The following is a 24,776-nucleotide window of genomic DNA, read 5'->3' as shown; positions in this document are numbered from 1 at the left end:
GTGTTAGCCAGGCTGGTCTCGATCTCCTGACCTCGTGATCTGCCCGCCTCGGCCTCCCAAATTGCTGGGATTACAAGCATGAGCCACTGCACCCGGCCTAGAGTTTTATTTTTACTCAAATCAGTTTCCCAGAGCATTCAGGGATCAAAGTTTTTTTTTGAGACGGAGTCTCGCTCTGTCGCCCAGGTTGGAGTGCAGTGGCCCGATCTCGGCTCACTGCAAGCTCTGCCTCCCGGGGTTCACGCCATTCTCCTGCCTCAGCCTCCTGAGTAGCTGGGACCACAGGCGCCTGCCACCACACCCGGCTAATTTTTTGTATTTTTAGTAGAGACGGGGTTTCACCGTGTTAGCCAGAATGGTCTTGATCTCCTGACCTCGTGATCCGCCCGCCTCGGCCTCCCAAAGTGCTGGGATTACAGGCGTGAGCCACCGCACCCAGCCAGGGATCAAAGTTTTTAAGGATAATTTGGCAGGTTGGGGAAGGCCAGTGAGTGAAGAGTGCTGATTGGTTGGGTGGGAGATGAAATCACAGGGAGTTGAAGCTGTCCTCTTGCGCTGAGTCAGTTCCTGGGTTGGGGGGGAGGGGGCACAAAATCACATATCCAGTTTATCCATCTGGTGGTGCCAGCTGATCCGTCAAGTGCAGGGTCTGCAACATATCTCAAGCACCGATCTTAGGTGCAGTTTAGGGAGGGTCAGAATCTTGTAGCCTGCAGCTGTAATTTCTAATCTAAACCATAATTTCTAATCCTGTGGCTGATTTGTTAGTCCTACAAAGGCAGTCCAGTCCCCAGGCAAGAAGGAAGTTTGTTTTGGGAAAAGGCTGTCATCATCTTTGTTTTAAACTTCAAACTGTAAACTAAGTTCCTCCCAAAGTTAGTTCAGCCTATATCCAGGAATGAACAAGGACAGTTTGGAGGTTAGAAACAACATGGATTTGGGTAGGTCAGATCGCTTTCAGTGTCTCAGTTATAATTTTGCAGTGGTGGTTTCACTGTGACAATCTTGAGGGACTTCCCACAGAACCTTCAGTGGGAAGCCCAAAGCCTCAGAAATGGCGAGGAAGAAGAGGAGGGGTGTTGCCCGGTCAAACTCCACACGGTCTTAGCCGACCTCCGCCGCTTTTCCTAGAATGTCTCATCTCTATGGTCGACGGCGTTCAGATTCCGGGGCGGACTAAGTTGTTCTTCCGGGGTGACTGCCTCTTCCAGGGCGGGTGGTGTGGTGCACGCATTGCTGTGCTCCAACTCCCTCAGGGCCTGTGTTGCCGCACTCTCTGCTGCTATGAGCTTCCTCAAAAGTTTCCCGCCGCCTGGGCCGGCGGAGGGGCTCCTGCGGCAGCAGCCAGACACTGAGGCTGTGCTGAACGGGAAGGGCCTCGGCACTGGTACCCTTTACATCGCTGAGAGGTAGGGTTCCTGGTCCCCAGCGCCGGCCTCCTGCGCGCCGCCCTCCTCCTTGCTGGAGCAAGCGGTGCAAAGGAGCCGGGCAAGGGGCGGCCTGGAGGCCTGCTGGGAGCGGGGGCTCGTGCCCGAGACGCTGCAGGGATACCTGTACCGGGTGGAAGGCTCGATTTTTCTAGTACTCCTCCGGAGTCTTCCATTCTCTGTTTTCTCCGGCCGGAATTTCCCCTCATGGATTATGCTTTTTTTTTTTCTTTTTTTCCTCTTTCTTTTTCTCTCTCTCTCTTTCTCTCTTTCTTTCTTCTTCTTTTCTTTCTTTCTTTCTTTTTTTTTTTTTTTACTCGCCTGTTTACTGGAGGTCTGGCGCGTGCGTTGCCCTTAACGCACGGTCTGGTTTTAAGGGTCTGAAGTGTGCCTGTCTTTCCGGATGAACAGATGCAGATGTTCCCCTCTGTGGGATACGTAGTTTCAGAGCCGACTGTGGAAGACTTTTAAAGTTTGGTTACACAATATAGATTTTCTTCTGTAGGTATAGTAAGGAGAGGAACACCCTTAACTCGACACAGACAGGGGTCATATGCAGAGGGACCAGACTCCCGTTTTGGGGTCCTGGAAGGAATTGCCCTTTTATTTGGCCACCTGGAGCACTTCTGTATTTTGACAGTCAGATAGATCTACCGTAAATATTGTGGTTGTAGAACTGAGGTCCCTGTTTCCTTGACATGCAGTTCTCTTTATTTTGAAGCCTGTAATGACACATTGAATCTTTCCTGCCCTTCAGATATGTGTTGCTTCCCCTTTTGCTCCATCACTTGTCTACAGCCAGAGAAAATTCTCTACTTTTAAGAGCTCGTGTGATTACTTTGGAACCACCTGTAAAATCCAGGATAATCTCCCTGTGTTACTGTCGACTGGTAACCTTAATTACGTTTGTGAAGTCCCTTTTACTGTGTAATATAACATATTCACCCGCATGACACCAGAAAGTGAAGGTCGTGGGGGCCAAAATTCTGCCTACCACAGAATCCAGAGCACAAAAACTGTAAAGAACCTCTGCTTTAAAGGGAAATTTAGACATTGAGCAAGGTTTAGGCTTCAGGCCAGAAACTGAGATAGGACATATGGATGGGAGGAAAAGCAAGATTGAGGTGAGAGGCAGATAATGAGTTTGGTCAGGACATGTGTGGAGTAGTTGTACATATGAGTGTGTGTTGGGCCGGGAGCGGTGGCTCACACCTGTAATCCCAGCACTTTGGGAGGCTGAGGCAGGCGGATCGCTTGAGCCCAGGAGTTTGAGATCAGCCTGGGCAACATGGCGAAACCCAGTCTCTACAAAAAAATACAAAAATTAACCAGGCATGGTGGCGGCCTGTAGTCCTAGCTACTCAGGAAACTGAGGTGGTAGGATCACCTGAGCCCAGGAGGTCGAGGCTGCAGTGAGCCGTGATTGTGCCCCTGCACTCCAGCCTGTGTGACAGAGAGACCCTGTCTCAAAAAAAAAAAAAAAAAAAAAAAAAAAAAGAATGTGTGTCTTGGGAAAGTGGTATTAAAGAGAGATGTTTGGAGGTCGTTAAAGTGTTAGTGTATACTCATGGAAATGGATTAGCTATCTCAGAAGAGAAGAGGACCAAGTGTAGAACCCTAGGGATACGCCTACGGGTGGGTCATGGAAGAAGAGACTTGAGAAAGAAGGAAGGAGCAGTCAAAACCAAGTGTGAAGAGCATATATTGAGTATTGACAAAGAAATCTTTGATAATTGGGGAAAGCAGTTTCTTAGAAGTGGTGGAAGATGGAGCACAGATACATTCCTAGTTCCCAGGCATTCCTTTTTTATTCATGACATTTCTGTATGTTGACGCTTCTTTCAATATTATAACTCCTTATGAGGGACAGTCCTGTGTTGGTTTTTGCATTTAGAAAAATTTCAAACCTAAGATCCAGTGCGGTGGCTCACGCTTGTAATACCAGCACTTTGGGAGGCTGAGGCGGGTGGATCACCTGATGACAGGAGTTCAAGACCAGCCTGGCCAACAATGTGAAACCCCGTCTCTACTAAAATACAAAAATTAGCCGGGTGTGGTGACATGCACCTGTAATGCCAGCTACTTGGGAGGCCGAGGCAGGAGAATCGCTTGAACCCGAGAGGTGGAGGTTGTAGTAAGCCGAGATGATGCCATTGTACTCCAGCCTGGGCGACAGAGTGAGACTGTCTCAAAAAAAAAAGAAAAATTTCAAACCTAAAGAAAAGTTGTAAGTGTTACTACTACCCATACACCCTTCACAAAGATTTATTAGTTAACATTTTGCCATGTTTATGTCTCTGTTTTTCTTTTTTTTCTGAGCCATTTGAGAATTGTAGACATGTTTTCCACTTCCTGTTCAGAAGAACAGGGACATTATCTTGTTTGTATAACCACAATACAATTCTCATACTAAGGAAGTATAACTCTTTTTAAGTTATCAGCTTTTAAAAAATTCTTAGCCTGGGCAAGGTGGCTTATGCCTGTAATTGCAGCACTTCGGAAGGCCAAGGTGAGCAGATACGCTTAAGTCCAGGAGTTCTTGACCAGCCTGGACAACATGACAAAACCCCACCTCTGCAAAGAATGCAAAAAATGCAAAAATTAGCTGGTCGTGGTTGCACGTGCCTGTAGTCGCAGCTACTATGGGGGGCTGAGGTGGGAGGATTACTTGAGCCTGGGAAGTTGAGGCTGCGGTGAGCTGTGATCACACCACTGCATTCCAGCCTGGGTGACAGAGTGAAACCTTGTCTCTTAAAAAAAGTAAACATTATTTGTTTCAGCTTTTCACAAACAAATCTCTTATGTTTCTCCTTTAAGATTTTTTTTTTTTTTTTTGAGACAGAGTCTTGTTCTGTCGCCCAGGCTGGAATGCAGTGGCGCAACCTTGGCTCACTGCAAGCTCCGCCTCCCGGGTTCAAGCGATTCTCCTGCCTCAGCCTCCTGAGTAGCTGGGACTACAGATGTGCTCCACCATGCCCAGCTAATTTTTGTATTTTCAGTAGAGACGGGGTTTCACCATGTTGGCCAGGCTGGTCTCAAACTCCTGACCTCATGATCCACACACCTCAGCCTCCCAAAGTGCTGGGATTACAGGCATGAGCCACCGTGCCCGGCCAAAATAATTTTTTGTGTGTGTGAAACATAAATACAAAAAAAGGGGTATAAATACACACACATACTGTGTACATATATATACAGTCCAGCAGTTCTTCATCTGAGGGAGTGAGGGAGAATGCCCAGAGATAACAAAGCTGGAGAAGGAGAGAGTCATGTTCATGAATTTGGCTTATAACCTTTAGGCTTTGGTGAAACTATTTAGTTTGAGGCAGAGAGGGACAGCAACAGATTAGGTTTGGCTGGACTTGGTTTAGTCTCTCAGATTTGTGTTGAAAGATTTAGAATCTCCGGCTTATTTCAGAGCTTAGTTTTTTATAGGAAGTTGAATTTTTTTTTTTTTTTTTGAGATGAAGTTTCACTCTTGTTGCCCAGGCTGGAATGCAATGGTGCAATCTTGGCTCACCGCAACCTCCGCCTCCCGAGTTCAAGCTATTCTTTTGCCTCACCCTCCCGAGTAGCTGGGATTACAGGCATGCGCCACCATGCCTGGCTAATTTTGTATTTTTAGCAGAGACGGGATTTCTCCATGTTGGTCAGACTTGTCTCAAACTCCCGACCTCAGATGACCCATCTGCCTCGGCCTCCCAAGATGCTGGGATTATAGGTGTTAGCCACTGCACCTGGCCAGGAAGTTGAATTTTTATCCAAATAAGGAAGATACAGAGGCATGAATAATATAAAATAGACAGTTTAAAACAGGTAAAATAAAATAGGTAATCAAATTAAAATTAGGTAATTTAAACAAATTTTTTTTTGTATCTCATTCCAAAATTAATCTTAAACCAAATAATTAAGTTAACCCAAATTCAAGACCTCTCTTAGCTTCCTGTCCTGTTTTTCATCCCATGCTGGGAATAAAGGACACTGACCATACTTGTGCAAAAGCATTTGAATTCAGCAAAACATTTTCTCTACATGTTTACTTGGTTTCTAATTCTTCTTGTCTTTCCCTTTTGACTCATGGTTTCTTTGGAACTGGGTATGATTAATTAAATGTTTTAGAAGGATTTCTTCTAGAATATATACAAAGAGTAAATGCAAATCAGAATTTAATGATCAGACAAAACAGTTATATTTTTAGATGATACAGTGAAATCTTTTATGTTTCTCTACAGCACCTTGAAAGTTAGAACTTGAATACTTTGAGTAGATTTATTACAATCATTCCAGCAAACTTTAATGGCAGTGTGTCTGGCCTATTTCATCGTGGCCTCTGCTAGAATTAGAAAATCTGGTGGTGGTACAAAAAATAATTCATGTGCAATAGGATTTAATTTGTTGTTAATAGTTATTTGTTCAAATTAAAATTGCCAGATTAAATGAATGTACTGTCAAATCTCTTTTTTTTTTTTTTTGGGATGGAGTCTCCCCCTGTTGCCCAGGCTACAGTGTGGTAGCGTGATCTTGGTTCACTGCAACCTCCGCCTCCTGGATTCAACCAATTCTCCTGCCTCAGCCTCCCAAGTAGCTGGGCTTACAGGTGCCTGCCACCACACCCAGCTAATTTTCGTATTTTTAATAGAGACAGGGTTTCGCCATGTTGGTAGGCTGGTCTGGAATTCCTGACCTCAGGTGATCCATCCACCTCGGCCTCCCAAAATGCTCCCAAAATTATAGGCCTGAGCCACCACGCTCGGCCTATAATGTCAAATCTTTTTTAACATGCTGTTGGAAAAAATAAGTCGTTGAAAGTAAGTTGTTTTCCCATTAAAAAGTATCTGTGAATATTAATATATGATTTGCATTTGTAAATCTGAAAAAGTAAAATACAGAAACCTAGGGTTTCTTTTCTTTTTTTATTTAAAAAAAAGAATTTAACGATTAGAATAAGTGTTCTTAAGTGTGGAACTTGGCTTCTGTCTTATAGAATGCATAATCCCAGTTCATGTAAAAGATTATGAGAGTTCCATAGCAAATGCTGTGCAGAGGCACATTTGTATTCTCTCTGCACTAGTAAGGAATTACAAAGTTATTATTATGGCTTTTAAAAGTAAAGGCCATAATTTGATAGGCACTCATTCTATGTTTAGGTTTCAGTTTTTCCATGTCCTCATTGAGTCATTCAAGTTTTATGGCTCTGGATATTTGAAATTATTTTGGACACCCAAATTTGGAATGTTTCTTTCTGAATTGTGATAACGCCAGAAAATTTTTGAGATCAGAAAAGGACAGTTTATTTGCTTTAAAATAATATAGCTTTTGTAGGGGACTCGTGATACTTGGGCATTATTTCATCTCCACATTAAGAGGAAAGCAGTGGGCGGAAAGATGCATACAGCACATAACCTCATTACATAATACAATGTTTCTTTGGAACCAGTAGGAATGAGTTGTTCTAGAAAACAATTTGTAGAGGTTTTATCACTTTTAGCTCTTTAAGATTTATCACTTTTAGGCCAGGCGCAGTGGCTCATGCCTGTAATCCTGGCACTTTGGGAGGCCGAGGTGGCAGATCACCTGAGGTCGGGAGTTTGAGACCAGCCTGGCCGTCATGGCAAAACCCCATCTCTACTAAAAATACAAAAATTAGCGAGGCGTGGTGTCACACGCCTGTAATCCCAGCTACTTGGGAGGCTGAGGCAGGAGAATCGCCTGAACCGTGGAGGTGGAGATTGCAGTGAGCCAAGATCATGCTACTGCACTCCAGCCTGGGTGACAGAGCGAGACTTCATCTCAAAAAAACAAAGATTTATCACTTATAAGCTTCCTAGTTTTCCTTTTTTTTTAATAAGAATGTTGGATGGAAATCTTTCCACATGACAGTGCATATATTCTTACTTTTGCCTTTTGAAAGTATACAATTACAGGCAGGGTGTGGTGGCTCACGCCTGTAATCCCAGAGCTTTGGGAGGCCGAGGTGGGTGGATCACGAGGTCAGGAGATCCAGACCATCCTGGCTAACACGGTGGAACCCCGTCTCTACTAAAAATACAAAAAATTAGCCGGGCATGGTGGTGGGCGCCTGTAGTCCCAGCTACTTGGGAGGCTGAGGCAAGAGAATGACGTGAACCCAGGAGGCGGAGCTTGCAGTGAGCCGAGATCGGGCCACTGTACTCCAGCCTGGGCAACAGACCGAGACTCCGTCTCAAAAAAAAAAAAAAAAAGTATACAATTACATAAGTTTTAGTATATTTACAGAGTTATACAGTTATCACCACAATCTAATAGTCTGCCTTTGTTTTTGGTAATGCTTTTGGTAACTAAGGGTCATGTGGTTAGACATTGATTTCATTTAGGGGAACTGAGGTATAAAGTTCATCCTCCCCTTCCACTGAACATGAGTGATGTCATACTGTCACACTGTCATTGTTCCTGCCCAAGGCAGTCCTAGGTTCTCCTGTTTTATTTTTGTTTTTGCTTGGTTAGAAATTAGACAGCCAGGCTTGTTAAAATTGTACAGAATGTAGAATGATACAGGGGTCTTACTTCATTAACTTTTAAAAATAATTAATATAGCATACAGTTTAACCATTTAAACATACAATTCAGTAGTTTTTAGTCTGTTTACAGAATTGTGCAATTATCACCACAATTTTAGAATATTTTCTTCACCCCAAAAAGAACCTGGTACCCATTAGCAGACATTCCCTATTTCCTTCTAGCCCTAGGCAACCACTATATTGCATTAACATTTTTTTTTTGACTTCTTCAGGATTTTTTACTTTTTTTCTGCTAAGTGGTACAGCTCCAGATGGATGAAGTATTATCAGAAAATTAGCTAGCCTCTACTGAAAGCTCAACATACTGATTTTGGTGATGTGTTTCCTTTGTTACACCAATAAAATATTTGCATTTGACCACATTTGAGGGAAAACTAGACCTAGCTTTTCTGTGGTTTTCTCTTAAAGACATTGAATAAATGAAAGGCTTCAGAGAATCTGTCTCTCAAGGTAATAATTATTTCCTGACTTGCGGTGAGTGTGATTACAGCCATTTCTTGTATATGTCTTTTAGTGTAGGATTCATGGAGAAATGCATGATTACCAAGGATTTATTGCATACTTAACTCCTGAGCTCTTTGTTAACGGTTTTGAAGAATGTTAAATAAAGGAATGTGACAAGTTCTGCTGTCCAATAGTTCACATTCCATAAGGGCACATATAAGACTCATTACCACAGAGTTAAGTGCTAAAATTTGCAAATCAGAAAAATAGGAGATCTTTATGGACTGGTGTAGTTGAAGGGAGGCCTCATGGAAGAGGGGAGGATTTGCAAAAGCAAAGAGGGTATTTGAAGACATACCAAAAAAGAGTAAGCATGAAAGTCATAGAAACATACATGTGATTGAGGAAAATGGAATTTCAAGTCTGTTTGAATTTATAGCTAGAGGGAAAGAGACCATAACATAATTGATCTTAAAGAAAACTCAGTTTCCACTACTGAATTTTCTTATTTTATGAATGTTTCTAAAAAAGTAAACTTGAATTTATTTATATGCATAAAGGTGTCCAAGCTGAACTTTTATATACTTTGTGGTCTTACATGAGGATTTACTTTCTAAAAATAATCTACTTAAAACATGTTTTTCAGCCGCCTGTCTTGGTTAGATGGCTCTGGATTAGGATTCTCACTGGAATACCCCACCATTAGTTTACATGCATTATCCAGGGACCGAAGTGACTGTCTAGGAGAGCATTTGTATGTTATGGTGAATGCCAAATTTGAAGGTATGTATGGTGTAATTTAATCTAATGCCTCCTTTGATAGCAAATTATGTTTTAAAAAAGAGTCTTTGAGGCCGGGCGTGGTGGCTCACGCCTGTAATCCCAGCACTCTGGGAGGCCGAGGCGGGTGGATCACGAGGTTAGGAGATCGAGACCATCTTGGCTAATACAGTGAAACCCCGTCTCTACTAAAAAATACAAAAAATTAGCTGGGTGTGGTGACGGGCGCCTGTAGTCCCAGCTACTTGGGAGGCTGAGGCAGGAGAATGGCATGAACCTGGGAGGCGGAGCTTGTAGTGAGCCAAGATCGTGCCACTGCACTCCAGCCTGGGCGACAAAGCGAGTCTCCGTCTGAAAAAAAAAAAGAAAAAAAAAGAGTCTTTGATAATAATCAATGTAACATTGAGGCCGTTGACTCATTTTGGGTAGTAGTTTATTAAGCAAAATTTCAGCACAGCAACTTGGACACTTGAAGTTTTCGTAATGGATGTTCATGTGTGTCTGTATATATTTCTCTATATTTACACTTAGAATTCTTCATTTATTATGGATATGTATTTCTAGCTTTTCCTCTAAAGTTTCACTGTTTATTCTGCCTTTCTCTTTTTAAAATGCACCGTTAGGGGCTTGGATCAGTATACCCTGTGCTTCTCATAATTTAAGATAGAACTGTTTTGTTTTGTTACAATAGTGGGTCTCAGTGGTTGTAGGGAGGATATATTTTCCATGGGCCTCCACCAACCTCACCATTCCCCCACATTTGGCAGTGACATTTTGGTTGAAAGAGGAAGGGTATTATTGGCGTCTAGCAGTTAGATGCCAAGGATGCTGTTATTATACTAAATATTCTGCTATGCACAGATGGTCCCCCACAACAAAGAATTATTCCATCCAAATGTCAGTAGTGCCAAGGTTGAGAAACTGTAGAATATAAAGATTCTCAAGTTTTGCTTTGGGATAATTGCAAAAACTTGTAAAAATCTAGTGAAGATGCTCATGTTTAAAATAACGGGTTGCTTTTCTTTGAAGTAGTGTGTAAGAGACAATCCTATGAAGTTACCTATAAGGCTATTGCTTTTTCAAATTGGGATTTTAATATGGTTCCAGATATAATATGATCATTTATATTCAGTTGTGACACTATTTAGTAATTCTTAGGACTTTTGGCAAGCCCTGCCTCATTAAGTGGTAATGACTGATTCAGCTATCTGAAAATATTTTTGTTATAAGATTTCAAATTCTTGCCATTGGAAAAGGTTCAAAGACATTTAAAAATCTAGTGAAGTTTGAAAAAGAGGATGAGGAAAAGTAAAAGGCTGTTAACCTTGGGGTGTAGTAGTGTAGTAAGACTTCCTAATAAGGCATTTGGCACAAAATTTACTCTCCATCTAAGTAAATGCAACTATGATTTTATAACAAAGAATATTATGTGTCATGTTTAGTTTAAAGCATTAATTCATTTGCAGAAATGTGAACCCTTAACTCTTGTCAGTCAACTCCAGATGCTGGTGTGAAATGGCCCTAAATAGTGACGGGCATTGGAGGTGGGAAAAGTACATGCCAAGAGAAAGGCTTAGGAAATAGCATTTAATAAATACTAGCCTAAGGGCAAAAGCACATTGCATAAGAAAACTCTGTCATTAGGCTGGGGTGGCACAGTGGCTCACACCTGTAATCCCAGCACTTTGGGAGGCCAAGGTGGGCAGATCACAAGGTCAAGAGATCGAGACCATCCTGGCCAACGTGGTGAAACGCTGTCTCTACTAAAAATACAAAAATTAGCTGGGCATGGTGGCGGGTGCCTGTAATCCCAGCTACTCGGGAGGCTGAGACATGAGAATCGCTTGAATCCAGGAGGTGGAGGTTGCAGTGAGCTGAGATTGCACTACTGCACTCCAGCCTGGGCAGCAGAGCAAAACTGTTGAAAAAAAGAAAAAAAAGTAAAAACTCTGTCATTAACTTGCTAGGCAAGTCATTTGCATTTCTCTGAACCTGAATTTCATCCAAAAAGTTAAGCGAATATATTAGTCTCTGGTTCCCAAACTCAAGACTAATGGATACACGTTAGAAATACGTGGGAAGCTTGTTTAAAATGCAAATGCTCTGAGTCCTAAACTAGGAAAAAGCAGTTCAGTAGGTTTTAGGGTGTGTGTTTTAAATATGTGCTCTATAATCATACAGAATCTATATGATTGGTTGTAATTGATATGATTATGATTAATCCTTTCTTAGTAAGATATGCAGGATTTCCTATCTTACTAGAAATTAGTATCTTCCTGGGTCACATTTATTTCACTAATTCTCCAGTTCCTTTTTTTTTTTTTTTGAGACGGAGTCTTGCTCTGTCACCAGGCTGGAGTGCAGTGACGCGATCTCGTCTCACTGCAACCTCCGCCTCCTGGGTTCAAGCGATTCCCCTGCCTCAGCCTCCCGAGTAGCTGGGACTACGGGTCCCCACCACCACGCACCGCTGATTTTTTTTTTTTTTTGTATTTTAGTAGAGACGGGGTTTCACTGTGTTGGCCAGGATGCCCTCCATCTCCTGACCTCATGATCCACCCACCTCAGCCTCCCAAAGTGCTGGGATTACAGGCATAAGCCACCTTGCCTGGCCCTCCAGTTCTTTTTATCTTAAACTCCTCTCATAAATTACATGTGCTTGAATCATATTTTCCCAGCCTTTGTTCTTTGCGTTCTGATTCTCCAAGCTCCAAGTTTTTTTTTTTTTTTTTTTTTTTTCTCTTTGGCGTACCTCTGTAAGTCTCTTTAAAAATGACCATCAGGGCCGGGCGCGGTGGCTCATGCCTGTAATCCCAGCACTTTGGGAGGCCGAGGCGGGTGGATCATGAGGTCAGAAGATCGAGACCATCCTGACTAACACGGTGAAACCCCGTCTCTACTGAAAATACAAAAAATTAGCTGGCCTGGTGGCGGGCACCTGTAGTCCCAGCTACTCGGGAGGCTGAGGCGGATGGCGTAAGCAGACCCGGGAGGTGGAGCTTGTAGTGAGCCTAGATCGCGCCACTGCACTCCAGCCTGGGCGACAGAGTGACACTTTGTCTCAAAAAAAATAAATAAATAAAAATGACCATCAGGGCTGGGCACGGTGGCTCACACCTGTAATCCCAGCACTTTGGGAGGCCGAGACGGGCGGATCACGAGGTCAGGAGATCAAGACCATTCTGGTTAACACGGTGAAACCCCGTCTCTACTAAAAAAAATACAAAAAAATTTGCCGGGTGTGGTGGCGGGCGCCTGTAGTCCCAGCTACTCAGGAGGCTGAGGCAGGAGAATGGGGTGAACCCGGGAGGCAGAGCTTGTAGTGAGCCGAGATGGCGCCACTGCAGTCCAGCCTGGGCGACAGAGCGAGACTCCGTCTCAAAAAAAAAAAAATGACCATCAGGACCGGGCACAGTGGCTCACATCTGTAATCCCAGCATTTTTTTTTTGTGATGGAGTCTCACCCTGTCACCTAGGCTGGAGTGCGATGCTGTGATCTTGGCTCACTGCAACCTCCACCTCCCGGGTTCAAATGATTCTCCTGCCTCAACCTCCCGAGTAGCTGGGATTATAGGCGCCTGCCACCACGCCTGGCTAATTTTTGTATTTTTAGTAGAGAGGAGGTTTCACCATGTTGGCCAGGCTGGTCTCAAACTCCTGACCTCGTGATCTGCCCACCTCGGCCTCCCAAAGTGCTGGGATTAGAGGCGTGAGCCACCGTGCCCAGCCACAATCCCAGCATTTTGAATGGCCAAGACAGGAGGATCACTTGAGCCCAGGAGTTTGAGACCAGCCTGGGCAACATCGTAAGACCCCATCTCAAAAAAACAAAAATTAGCAGAGTGTGGTGGCAAGTGCCTGGTCTTAGCTGCTTAGTAGGCTGAGGTGGGAGGATCGTTTGAGCCTGAGAGGGCAAGGGTGTCCAGTCTGGGCAACAAAACAAGTCCCAGTCTCAGAAAAAAAAAGATGACCCTTAACTCATTGTTGATGAGATTAGATTATCTTAAAAATAACCTTAAAAATTCATTCCCAGTGGGGCGTGGAGGAAGCACTTTGGGAGGCCAAGGTGGGTGGATCTCGAGGTCAGGAGTTCGAGGCAAGGCTTTTCTAGGATGCTCACTGGATAATCAGGATTTTTCAACCATAATTAGAAATAAATTTGTCAACCATAATTGGAAATTAAAATTGAATTGCGATATTCAGATTTTCAATACGCTTCATTTTTTTAAAGTCAAATAATGACATTAAAAGGGTATTTTTATTTTCTAGAAGAATCAAAAGAACCTGTTGCTGATGAAGAAGAGGAAGACAGTGATGATGATGTTGAACCTATTACTGAATTTAGATTTGTGCCTAGTGATAAATCAGCGTGTGAGTGTTCTACAGTATTGATTCTTCCCCTTTTACATACCAAGCATTCCCAGTTAACACACACACATACACACACACACACCTCTTACCTTTACCACCATTACCTCCATTCTATTGCTTTTTCTTCATTTTAGCATTGGTAATATCATTAAGGACCAAATACCTATTAATATCAAAGGTTGTGAATGTAGTGAGAATATTGTAGACACTCTGTCATCTGGGTATATTTTGTGAGTGGACTCTGGTTAGTTTTACTGATTGGTGTTGTTGACTTAATCTCACCTGCTGGATGGCAGAGGAGTTATGTCAGTTTTAAAGTGGAAGATCTCAGAATGGCTGGAAAGAGACCTATCAGCTGAGAGCAGTCTTCACCCTTCACCCTGATGCCAGCAGTCTTACCAGGACTCTGACCCTTTTTTCTTGGAAAATCCCACGAGCCATGAAGAGATCGCAATAATCTCTCATAATGAACTCTTATTTTATGACTTGTCCTTTGCTTCAACCGCTTTCAAGATTGATCTTACAATTTGGCAGGTTTTGTAAATACTGTGGCCTTTTGTGTACCCATTAAATTTATTTGCACTGATAGTTATTTTTATTACAAAAAAAGATTGGTTACAGTTTAATTTCCTTGTTCAGTGGAGGCAATGTTCACTGCAATGTGTGAATGCCAGGCCTTGCATCCCGATCCTGAGGATGAGGATTCAGATGACTACGATGGAGAAGAATATGATGTGGAAGCACATGGTTAGTGAAATGGATTTTAAAGTGGTTTTTTTGTTTGTTTAGTGTTTCATTTTAAGCATTTATTTGTATTAAGGGTAGAGGATTATAGTTCTTTATATGACTGTAAAGTATGCAGTATGGTAAGATTATTATTATTATTATTATTGTTATTATTATTTTTGAGATGGAGTTTTCGCTTTTGTTGCCCAGGCTGGAGTGCAATGGTGTGGTCTCGGCTCACCGCAACCTCCGCCTCCTAGGTTCAAGCGATTCTTCTGTCTCAGCCTTCCAAGTAGCTGGGATTACAGGCATGCGCCACCACGCCAGGCTAATTTTGTATTTTTAGTAGAGACGGGGTTTCTCCATGTTGGTCAGGCTGGTCTTGAACTCCTGACCTCAGGTGATCCGCCTGCCTTGGCCTCCCAAAGTGCTGAGATTACAGGTGTGAGCCACTGTGCCTGGCCGGTAAGATTATTATTAAAATAGAATGACACGATAGAACACTTTATGCCAAAGCCCTTTGCAACAGACAAATTTTTGAGAGTAAGAAATAAAGATTGTTAGAGGGAAGAATGGATAAGTAGAGCATATGGAAGGAAAGAAAATGGTAGATAGGAAAGTGGATGGTCAGGAAAGTCTTTTAAGCTGAGGCAGCTGCCCCCAGAGAACAAGCTTCTCTCTCTACACCTTGAGAACCTGGATCATTTATATTGTTTTATTATTACTATTATTATTTTGCAACAGGGTCTCACTCTGATGCCCAGGCTGGTGTGCAGTGGCGTGATTTCTGCTCACTGCAACCTCTGCCTGCTGGGCTCAAATGATTCTCCCAGCTCAGCCTCCTGAGTAGCTGGGACTACAGGCTTGCGCCACCATGCCTGGCTAATTTTTGTGTATTTTTAATAGAGACTGGGCTTTGCCATATTGCCCAAGCTGGTCTCCAACCCCTGGGCCCAAGCAATCCTCTGGCCTTGGCCTCCCAGAATGCTGGGATTACAGGCATGAGCCACCGGGCCTGGCCTGCATCTTTATTTAACATATTCCTTCAAACAGCTCACTGCCAAGGTCATTTCTTTTTCTCAGAACCATACTTCATTTATTTAAGAGCTCTTTCCGATTGCCTCCCGCAGACCAGAATGCAGTCACTAGTGTGATAAGAGTCTTTATAGCTTGAAGTACCTGCTCTTCTCTTTTCTTTTCCCTACTGGTCTTATGTACACCAATCTGGGTATCCAAAGCACATTCCTTCATATGTACCCACTTCCTGGCCTGAGATAAACACATTTCCAGGATTCTCCATCACATACCTAAATATATCCAAAAATATCCTTATCTTTCTGAGATTTTTGAGTGATTTAAAATTTTTTATCCTTTTTGTATATTCCAGAATTTCTAATTTTTTTTTTTTTTTTTTAAAAGGGTCTAGCTCTGTTGCCCAGGCTGGAATACAGTGGTACCATCTCCACCCACTGCAGCCTTGAGCTACTAGACCAAAGCTGTCCCACCCCAGTCTCCTGATTAGCTGAGACTACAGGTGCACACCACTGTGCCTGGCTAATTAAAAAAAACATTTTTTTGGAGAGATGAAGTCTTACTATGTTGCCCAGGCTGATCTTGAACTCCTGGGCTCAAGCAGTCCTCCCACCTCGGCTTCTCAAAGTGCTGAGATTACAAACGTCAGCCACTGCACCTGGCCCTGATTTTTTTTAAGAAAGGAGCATGTTTTTTAATCAGAAAACATCTTCATTATACAAATTAATATCAAATTAATTTGTGCTCACTTGTAAAATTCCCACCTCAGGATAATGTAGGACTCTCTGACCTTAGCAACACACTTTTTTTTTTCTAGTCCCTGGACGTGGGATTCTTTGGGAATTGCTGTTTACTGGCTTGTTATCCCTTTTAATAACCCTAGAGAGTAGGGACATCTTCCTTGTATTTCTGTCTTCAGCAGTAGCCTATATATGTGTATAAATAAATGTTGAAAAGTATCTTCCTGGAAGCCTATTTGGACTGTATGTTGTCTTCAGCAGATTCTTTTTTTTTTTTTTCCAAGACAAGGTCTTGCTCTTTTGCCCAGGCTGGAGTACAATGGCGTGATCTCGGCTCACTGCAACCTCCACCTCTGGGGTTCAAGCGATTCTCCTGCCTCAGCCTCCTGAGTAGCTGGGACCACAGGCACATGCCACCACGCCTGGCTAATTTTTGTATTTTTAGTAGAGATAGGGTCTCACCATGTTGGCCAGGCTGGCAGCAGATACATTATTGATTCCATTTTGTTTTTTCTAATTGTTATATTTAAACTTTAAAGTTTTCTGTTTGTTTAGAACAAGGACAGGGGGACATCCCTACATTTTACACCTATGAAGAAGGATTATCCCATCTAACAGCAGAAGGCCAAGCCACACTGGAGAGATTAGAAGGAATGCTTTCTCAGTCTGTGAGCAGCCAGTATAATATGGCTGGGGTCAGGACAGAAGATTCAATAAGAGATTATGAAGGTGAGTGTCCTTTTGCAGTGTGAACAGTCAGATGAGCACTTGGGCAATAAGTTATGGATAGTCAATAGAAGTTCTTTTAATAACTAAGAGAAAGAATTGACTCTCTATAGTATGGGAAGCAGATACAGAATTATATAGTATGGGAATGCTTATGTCATTTGTTTTTAGTGATTTTGTTTCCTCATTACCAAAATAGTCTTTGTTCATAGTCAAAAAAAATTTTTTAATGTGCGCAGGCAAAGTAGAAGTGAAAAAGAAACAAGTGTAATTCTAACTGAGAGATATCCACTATTAATTTACTGTTGCGTCTGTGTATTAGTTTGCTAGGGCTATTATAACAAAGTGTCATACAGGCTGGGTGGCTCAAACAATAGAATTTTATTGTCTCATAGTTTTGGAGGCTAGAAGTCCATGATAGGTTATCTCTGAGGGCTGTCAATTCAGGCATCTCTTCAGGTATACACACACCCACCAAAGCAAGAGAGAGATTTTAAGAAATGGGCCCACGTGACTGAAGGCTGGCAAGTCCAAAATCTGCAGGGTAAGCCGGCAGACTGGAGACCCAGAGAAGAGTTGATGTTGCATTCTGCTGCCTCAGAAGTTCTGTTGGCAGAATTTCTTCTTGCTCAGGGGAGGTGAGTCTTTTTCCTATTGAGGCCTCCAGCTGATTAAATGAGACCCACCACACTATGCAGGGTAATCTCCTTCATCCAATTTTCAACAGTTTATAAGGCTAATCTCATCTAAAAAATAACCTCCACAGAAACATCTAGAATAATGTTTGACCAACTATCTGGACACCGTTGGCTAGCCAAGTTGATGCATGAATTTAACTATCACACCCTTCTTTTTTTTTTTTAAGACGGAGTTTTGCTCTTGTTGCCGAGGCTGGAGTGCAATGGCATGATCTTGGCTCACTACAACCTCCGCCTCCTGAGTTCAAGTGATTCTCCTGCCTCAGCTTCCCGAATAGCTGGGGTTACTGGCGCCTGCCACCACTCCCAGCTAATTTTTGTATTTTTAGATTTTTAGTACAGACAAGGTTCCACCATGTTGGCTTAAAGTATGCACAGGCAAAGAAGAGGTAGAAAAAAATAAATATAATTCTGAGAGGCATTTACTATTAATTTTCTGTTGCATATCCTTTCAGTCTTGTGTCCTTTTGTGTGTGTGTATACACTGATTGTGTGTGTGTGTGTGTGTTTGAGACAGAGTCTTGCTCTGTCGTCCAGGCCGTAGTACAATAGCGTGACCTCGGCTTACTGCAACCTCTGCCTCCCAGGTTCAAGTGATTCTCCCACCTCAGCCTCCTGAGTAGCTGGGATTACCCACTACTGTCATGCCCAACTAATTTTTGTATTTTTGTAGAGACGGGGTTTCACCATATTGGCCAGGCGGGTCTCGAACTCCTGACCTCAGGTGATCCGCCTGCCTCAGCCTCCCAAAGTGTTGGGATTACAGGTGTGAGCCACTGCACCCGGCCATGATTCTGTCTTATTTATTTATTTATTTATTTAAGACGGAGTCTCACTCTGTTGCCCAGGCTGGAGTGCAGTGGCATGATCTTGGCTTACTTCAACCTCCACATCCTGGGTTTAAGAGATTTTTCTGCCTCAGCCTCCCGAGTAGTTGGGATTACAGGCATGCGCCACCATGCCTGGCTAATTTTTGTATTTTTAGTAGAGGTGGGCTTTCACCATGTTGGCCAGGCTGGTCTCTAACTCCTGACCTCAGGTGATCTGCCTGCCTTGGTCTCTGCCTTCCTGGTTCAAGCCATTCTCCTGCCTCAGCCTCCCGAGTAGCTGGGATTATGAGCACCTGCCACCATGCCCGGGTAATTTTTTTTTTTTTTTTTTTTTGTATTTTTAGTAGAGATTTCGCCATGTTGGCCAGGCTGGTCTCAAACTCCTGACCTCAAGTGATCCACCCACCTTAGCCTCCCAAAGTGCTGGGATTACAGGCGTGAGCCACTGTGCCTGGCCAAGACAACTCTTTCCATGGGGCTTGTATTAGTCTGTTTTCACACAGCTGATAAATACATACTCAAGACTGGGCAATTAGCAAAAGAAAGAGGTTTCATTGGACTTACAGTTCCATATGGCTGGGGAAACATCACAATCATGGTGGAAGACAAGGAGGAGCAAGTCACATCTTACATGGAAGGCAGCAAGCAAAAAGAGCTTTTGCAGGGAAACTCCCCCTCGTATAACCATCAGATATAATGAAACTTACTCATTATTATGAGAACAGCACGGGAAAGACCTGCCCCCATAATTCAGTTACCTCCCACCAGGTCCCTCCCACAACACGTGGGAATTCAAGATGAGATTTGGGTAGGGACACAGCCAAACCATATCAGGGCTCTTGTTTTTTTAATCTTGTTCCCTCCGCACCTTTTATTTAATGAGATGACAAAAACAGGGAAATAAGCAAAAAGCTTGCTGTACTGATTTTTGTCTTTTCTCCTGAATTATGTTGTAAGCTTTGTGAGGATAGGGCTGTAGACCTTAAAAAGCCTAACAGTAAATACTTAGATCTGTAAAGGGTGAACAATTGATACCGCATTTGAAAGTTCCTACATAGAGTTATTTTAGTATTGATGTTGAGAATTTACACAGTTAGTGTCACAGACTGATTTTGATGTGGCCTAAATCCCCAGGTAGCATTTTCTTTCTCAGTTTGTCTCTTCAGACTTTTCCAAAAGGAGGAAAAAGCAATTCTTACCAGCAGAGGGCACTAGCTTCCTTCTGGTAGAAGTTATAAGTTGAATCTACCTGTCTGAAGTGTTCATAGGGATTGCTTAGTAATTAATTTTTTTGTTTAGATGGGATGGAGGTGGATACCACACCAACAGTTGCTGGACAGTTTGAGGATGCAGATGTTGATCACTGAAAATGATTTATGCAAGTTTAAGGTGAGTAGTTCATTTTCTCCCTTGTCGCTGAACATGAAAATCATATGAAATGATTACTTTCTACTTTTTTTTTATTCTTTTTTGAGACAGGGTCTTACTCTGTCACCCAGGCTAGAGTGCAGTGGCATGATCCTAGCTCACTACAGCCTTGAACTCAAGCAATCCACCTGCCTCACCCTCCCAAATAGCTGGGACTATAGGCACATGCTACCACACCCAGCTTATTTTAAAATTTTTCGTAGAGACAAGGTCTCACATGTTGCCCAGGCTGGTCTCAAACTCCTGGCCTCAAATGATTCTCCCTCCTCGGCATCCAAAAGTACTGGGATTACAGCTGTGAGCCACTGTATCTGGCCTATTTCTTTTTCCTTCTTTAAAAAAATTTTTCTTCTTTTAAACCTCAGATTGTTCCTGACAATTTATTTGCTACTCCATTATTTTGAGAAATATATTGTCCTTTGCCAGCCTAAGTATTTCAACTATATGTTAGATAATAACTGAAGGTCATGTTCATGTCGTACAGAGCTAGAACTAGTAATTGTAGTAGTCCTTTATAAGCTGTTGTTAAATTGCTGCCCCTGTTTCCCCACTACAACTTCCTCCTACCTTATAGCATTGTTTTCCTGAATACTGGCTATCCTCCAGTCTTTGAGATGCTCTTGCTAGCCTCCTTTTATTTTACTAAAGCATATAGTGATAGCATGGTAAGATTTATATGTTTTGACTTAACTCTGCTACCACTGTCAGTCATCCAGTTAAGTTATAAGATCCTTTGTTATTCCCTGCAATGATAAATATTTCAGAATTCCTTCTATTTTCTTCTGATACAGATTTTAGTTCTAAACCTAGTTCTGTAATCATTGGCTTTTCTCCAGTTACAAGTTTTAATTCCTTTACCCCTGTCCTATTTCATTTCAGAAACCAGCCTTTTAAAGTTCCAGTTAGCTTCCAAGTTACTGCCATTGTGAAAACTGTATAACGTTGCTTCTTACACTGACCATGAATTGTGATACTGGACCTCTGCTTTCTTCTCACATCCTGCCAGTGGAACTATCAGAAAATAACCTCTTAGAGTTCTATGATTTATATTTTCCCTTAAATACTTAATTTTAATTTCCACATTTACTTTTGTCAGTGGTAGCCATACAGTCTAAAATTAGCAATGTCTTCTCTGTTAAAATCATGTGTTCACGTTACTGGAGCTCTGTTAACTTTGATTTTTAGCTCTCACAGTTCCAATTGTCAGTAACTTCACTGTTCTACTTCATGGGAAATCCTTTGGTATCAACTTAAGTCTTCTTTCCTTATTTCTCATCACATTATAGCATATTAATTTTTTCAGTTCAGTGATACTTGTTTAGTAACTGTTTTATTGCAATTAGAAAACAGATTTTTGGGTCTTCGGGCTTTCACATATTTCTTTTGAAGAATAGACTATACAGAGAACATCGGCCACTCTATTATTAATCAGAATCATGAGAAACTCATTTGGTATGTCACTAACGGTTAAACAAATGGGATGTCACTGCAGTCCTTGGCAAGAATTCTTAGGATTCTTTTTAATGGTGAAATAGCCACAAACTTTTTAATGAGCTTTGTTTTCTGTTAATTTTATCCTAGAGCTCAGAGGCAGAGAATTATTTTATTCATAATGTTTTTTTTCTTTTCTTTTTTTTTTTGAGATGGAATCTCGCTCTGTCGCCCAGGCTGGAGTGCAGTGGTGTGATCTTGGCTCACTGCAACCTCTGCCTTCTGGGTTCAAGCGATTCTCCTACCTCAGTCTCCCAAGTAGCTGGAACTACAGACGCGTGCCACCACGCCTGGCTAATTTTTGTATTTTTAGTAGAGAGAGGGTTTCACCATATTGGCCAGGATGGTCTTGATCTTTTGACCTCGTGATCCGCCTGCCTCGGCCTCTCAAAGTGCTGGGATTACAGGCATGAGCCACCGTACCCTGTTTATAATGTATAAACATTATGTATAATAATATGTATATTATTATTATACATAATGTATAATAATATATATTATACATAATGTATAATAATATATATTATACATAATGTATAATAATATATATTATACATTATGTATAATAATATATAATTATACATTATGTATAATATATATATTATACATTATATATAAATATATTATACATTATATAATATATATCTTGTATATAATATATAATATATATAAATATAGTATATATTATATATAAGTATATTATATTATATATAAATATATTATATAATATATTTATATAATATATAATATATATTGTATAATATATATTTTTTTTTTTTTTTTTTTTTTTTTTTTTGAGGCAGAGTCTCGCTCTGTCGCCCAGGCTGGAGTGCAGTGGCGCCATCTCGGCTCACTGCAAGCTCCGCCTCCCGGGCTCACGCCATTCTCCTGCCTCAGCCTCCCGAGTAGCTGGGACTACAGGCGCCCGCCACGACGCCCAGCTAATTTTTTTGTATTTTTTAGTAGAGACGGAGTTTCACCGTGTTAGCCAGGATGGTCTCGATCTCCTGACCTTGTGATCCGCCCGCCTCGGCCTCCCAAAGTGCTGGGATTACAGGCGTGAGCCACCGCGCCCGACCATATTGTATAATATATAACATATAATATATAATATATAAATATATTATATAATATATTTATATAACAATATATATTATATAATACATATAACATATAAATATATGTTATGTTATATAATATATATTATATTATATATTATTATATTTTATTATACATTATAATTATATATTATACATTATGTATAATAATATGTTGTATACATACACAATGTATACAAACGTTATGTATGTATAAACATACACAATGTATACAAACGTTATGTATGTATAAACATACACAATGTATGCAAACGTTATGTATGTATAAACATACACAATGTATACAAACGTTATGTATGTATAAACATACACAATGTATACAAACGTTATGTATGTATAAACATACACAATGTATACAAACGTTATGTATGTATAAACATACACAATGTATACAAACGTTATGTATGTATAAACATACACAATGTATACAAACGTATGTATAAACATACACAATGTATACAAACGTTATGTATAAACATACACAATGTATACAAACGTTATGTATGTATAAACATACACAATGTATACAAACGTTATGTATGTATAAACATACACAATGTATACAAACGTTATGTATGTATAAACATACACAATGTATACAAACATGTATGTATAAACATACACAATGTATACAAACATGTATGTATAAACATACACAATGTATACAAACATTATGTATGTATAAACATACACAGTGTATACAAACATTATGTATGTATAAACATACACAGTGTATACAAACATTATGTATGTATAAACATACACAGTGTATACAAACATTATGTATGTATAAACATACATATTCTTCATCTGGATAATTGATCTGAATTCCGAACAATGTCTGTACATTTTTTTTTTTTTTTTTGACACGGGAGTCTCGCTCTGTTGCCTAGGCTGGTGTGCAGTGGCGCAATCTTGGTTCGTTGCAACCTCTGCCTCCTGAGTTCAAGCAATTCTCCTGCCTCAGCCTCCTGAATAGCTGGGATTACAGGTGCCCACCACCACACCCGGCTAATTTTTTTTTTTTTTTTTTTTTTTTTTTTGAGATGGAGTTTCACTCTTGTTGCCCAGGCTGGAGTGCAATGGTGCAATCTCGGCTCACCGAATCCTCCGCCCCCCGGGTTCAAGCGATTCTCCTGCCTCATCCTCTCAAGTAGCTGGGATTACAGGCATGTGCCACCATGCCCGGCTAATTTTGTAATTTTAGTAGAGACGGGGTTTCTCCATGTTTGGTCAGGCTGGTCTTGAACTCCCGACCTCAGGTTATCTGCCTGCCTCGGCCTCCCAAAGTGCTGGGATTACAGGTGTGAGCCACCGCGCCCGGCCCTAATTTTGTATTTTTAGTAGGGACGGGGTTTCACCATGTTGGCCAGGCTGGTCTCAAATTCCTGACCTCAGGTGATCCGCCCACCTTGGCCTCCCAAAATGCTGGGATTACAGGCGTGAGCCACCACACCTGGCTGTGTAAATTTTTAATCATTTAAAATTGTACATGCTTTAAAAGAATGAATAAGGAATAAATAATTAAGAGTAGTTTATGCAACCGTTAATAATTTCAGGATAATGGAACTAGGACTTCTCAATGCATGAGGTGGGGTGGAGACAGCACATTACTGGTGGAATCACAACTCTGCCACATACTTGTGTACACCTTTGGACAAGGCATATAACTTATTTAATCCTCACTTCCCCCATCTGTAAAATGGGGAGGATAATACCTACCTTGCAGGGTTGTTGTAGAGGCTGAGATAAAATGTACCTAAGTCCTCTGGCACTCGTGACTAGGCATTCAATAAATAGTAGCTATTATTATTATTACTATTGTAAACGCTGTAAACCTTTTGTTTTTCAGATTCTGCTCCTAACAGTAGGAGAGAACTTGGTGCCTCTTCCACTCTGGAGTGAAGTTAATGAAAGTCTTTTTCCTTTTCCAAAACCCAACCTGAACCAGTTCTTTCTTGAGACAGACTGTACTGAGACAACAAGCTGTCACCAGCAGAAGATAGATAATATGACCTTTATTAACTTGATGAATTAACTTAACCAAGAGGGTATTTGTAGTTTATTATTTACCCTGAAGCTTTCTGTGTCTGGGTACCCTCTGAGTAAGCCTATAATTCCTACCTTGACTGTGTGCATCACTTGTAAGCTAGCAGACCTATGTGGTGAAAATGCACAGGAGCTTGGTGTAGGTAGACTGCGGGGGAAAGAGAGAGCTCCCTTCGCCATGTTTTACCAGTCTGCTGTTACAACCTCTTAGGTTGTATCCTTTAATTTCCAGCCTTTTAGGTTAGTTTCTGTAACAGAACAAGTGAGTCTGGGATGAAGTCCTCAAAGTACTTCAAATGGTAATTGTTTTGTTTTTGTAATAGCTTAACAAATAAACCTAGGTTTTCTATATTACTTTG

The 24,776-nt window shown here is 41.4% G+C and overlaps 1 protein-coding gene across 1 annotated transcript; it reads left to right on the top strand.

Annotated features, from left to right (window-relative positions):
- Positions 1–1,178: 1,178 nt before the first annotated feature.
- Positions 1,179–24,771, top strand: CLNS1A (chloride nucleotide-sensitive channel 1A). Its single transcript, XM_054437838.2, has 7 exons — positions 1,179–1,409; positions 9,075–9,211; positions 13,478–13,579; positions 14,219–14,326; positions 16,633–16,806; positions 19,631–19,720; positions 24,221–24,771. Exons 1-6 carry the CDS (start codon positions 1,285–1,287, stop codon positions 19,696–19,698), a joined length of 714 nt encoding a protein of 237 aa, XP_054293813.1. The 5' UTR covers positions 1,179–1,284; the 3' UTR covers positions 19,699–19,720; positions 24,221–24,771.
- The last annotated feature ends 5 nt before the right edge of the window (positions 24,772–24,776 follow it).

Source organism: Pongo pygmaeus, chromosome 9 (genome assembly GCF_028885625.2).
Source record: "Pongo pygmaeus isolate AG05252 chromosome 9, NHGRI_mPonPyg2-v2.0_pri, whole genome shotgun sequence".
In the NCBI taxonomy this organism is placed as follows: Eukaryota; Metazoa; Chordata; class Mammalia; order Primates; family Hominidae; genus Pongo; species Pongo pygmaeus.
The sequence above is the reverse complement of the archived record's forward strand: the minus strand, read 5'-3'. Positions and strand labels throughout refer to the sequence as shown.

Coding starts and splice junctions, on each gene's coding strand:
- CLNS1A (XM_054437838.2), top strand. CDS start 1,285: ATGAGCTTCCTCAAAAGTTTCCCGCCGCCTGGGCCGGCGGAGGGGCTC. Junction 13,580..14,218: donor GCCTAGTGATAAATCAGCGT/GTGAGTGTTCTA, acceptor TTCCTTGTTCAG/TGGAGGCAATGTTCACTGCA. Junction 14,327..16,632: donor ATATGATGTGGAAGCACATG/GTTAGTGAAATG, acceptor CTGTTTGTTTAG/AACAAGGACAGGGGGACATC.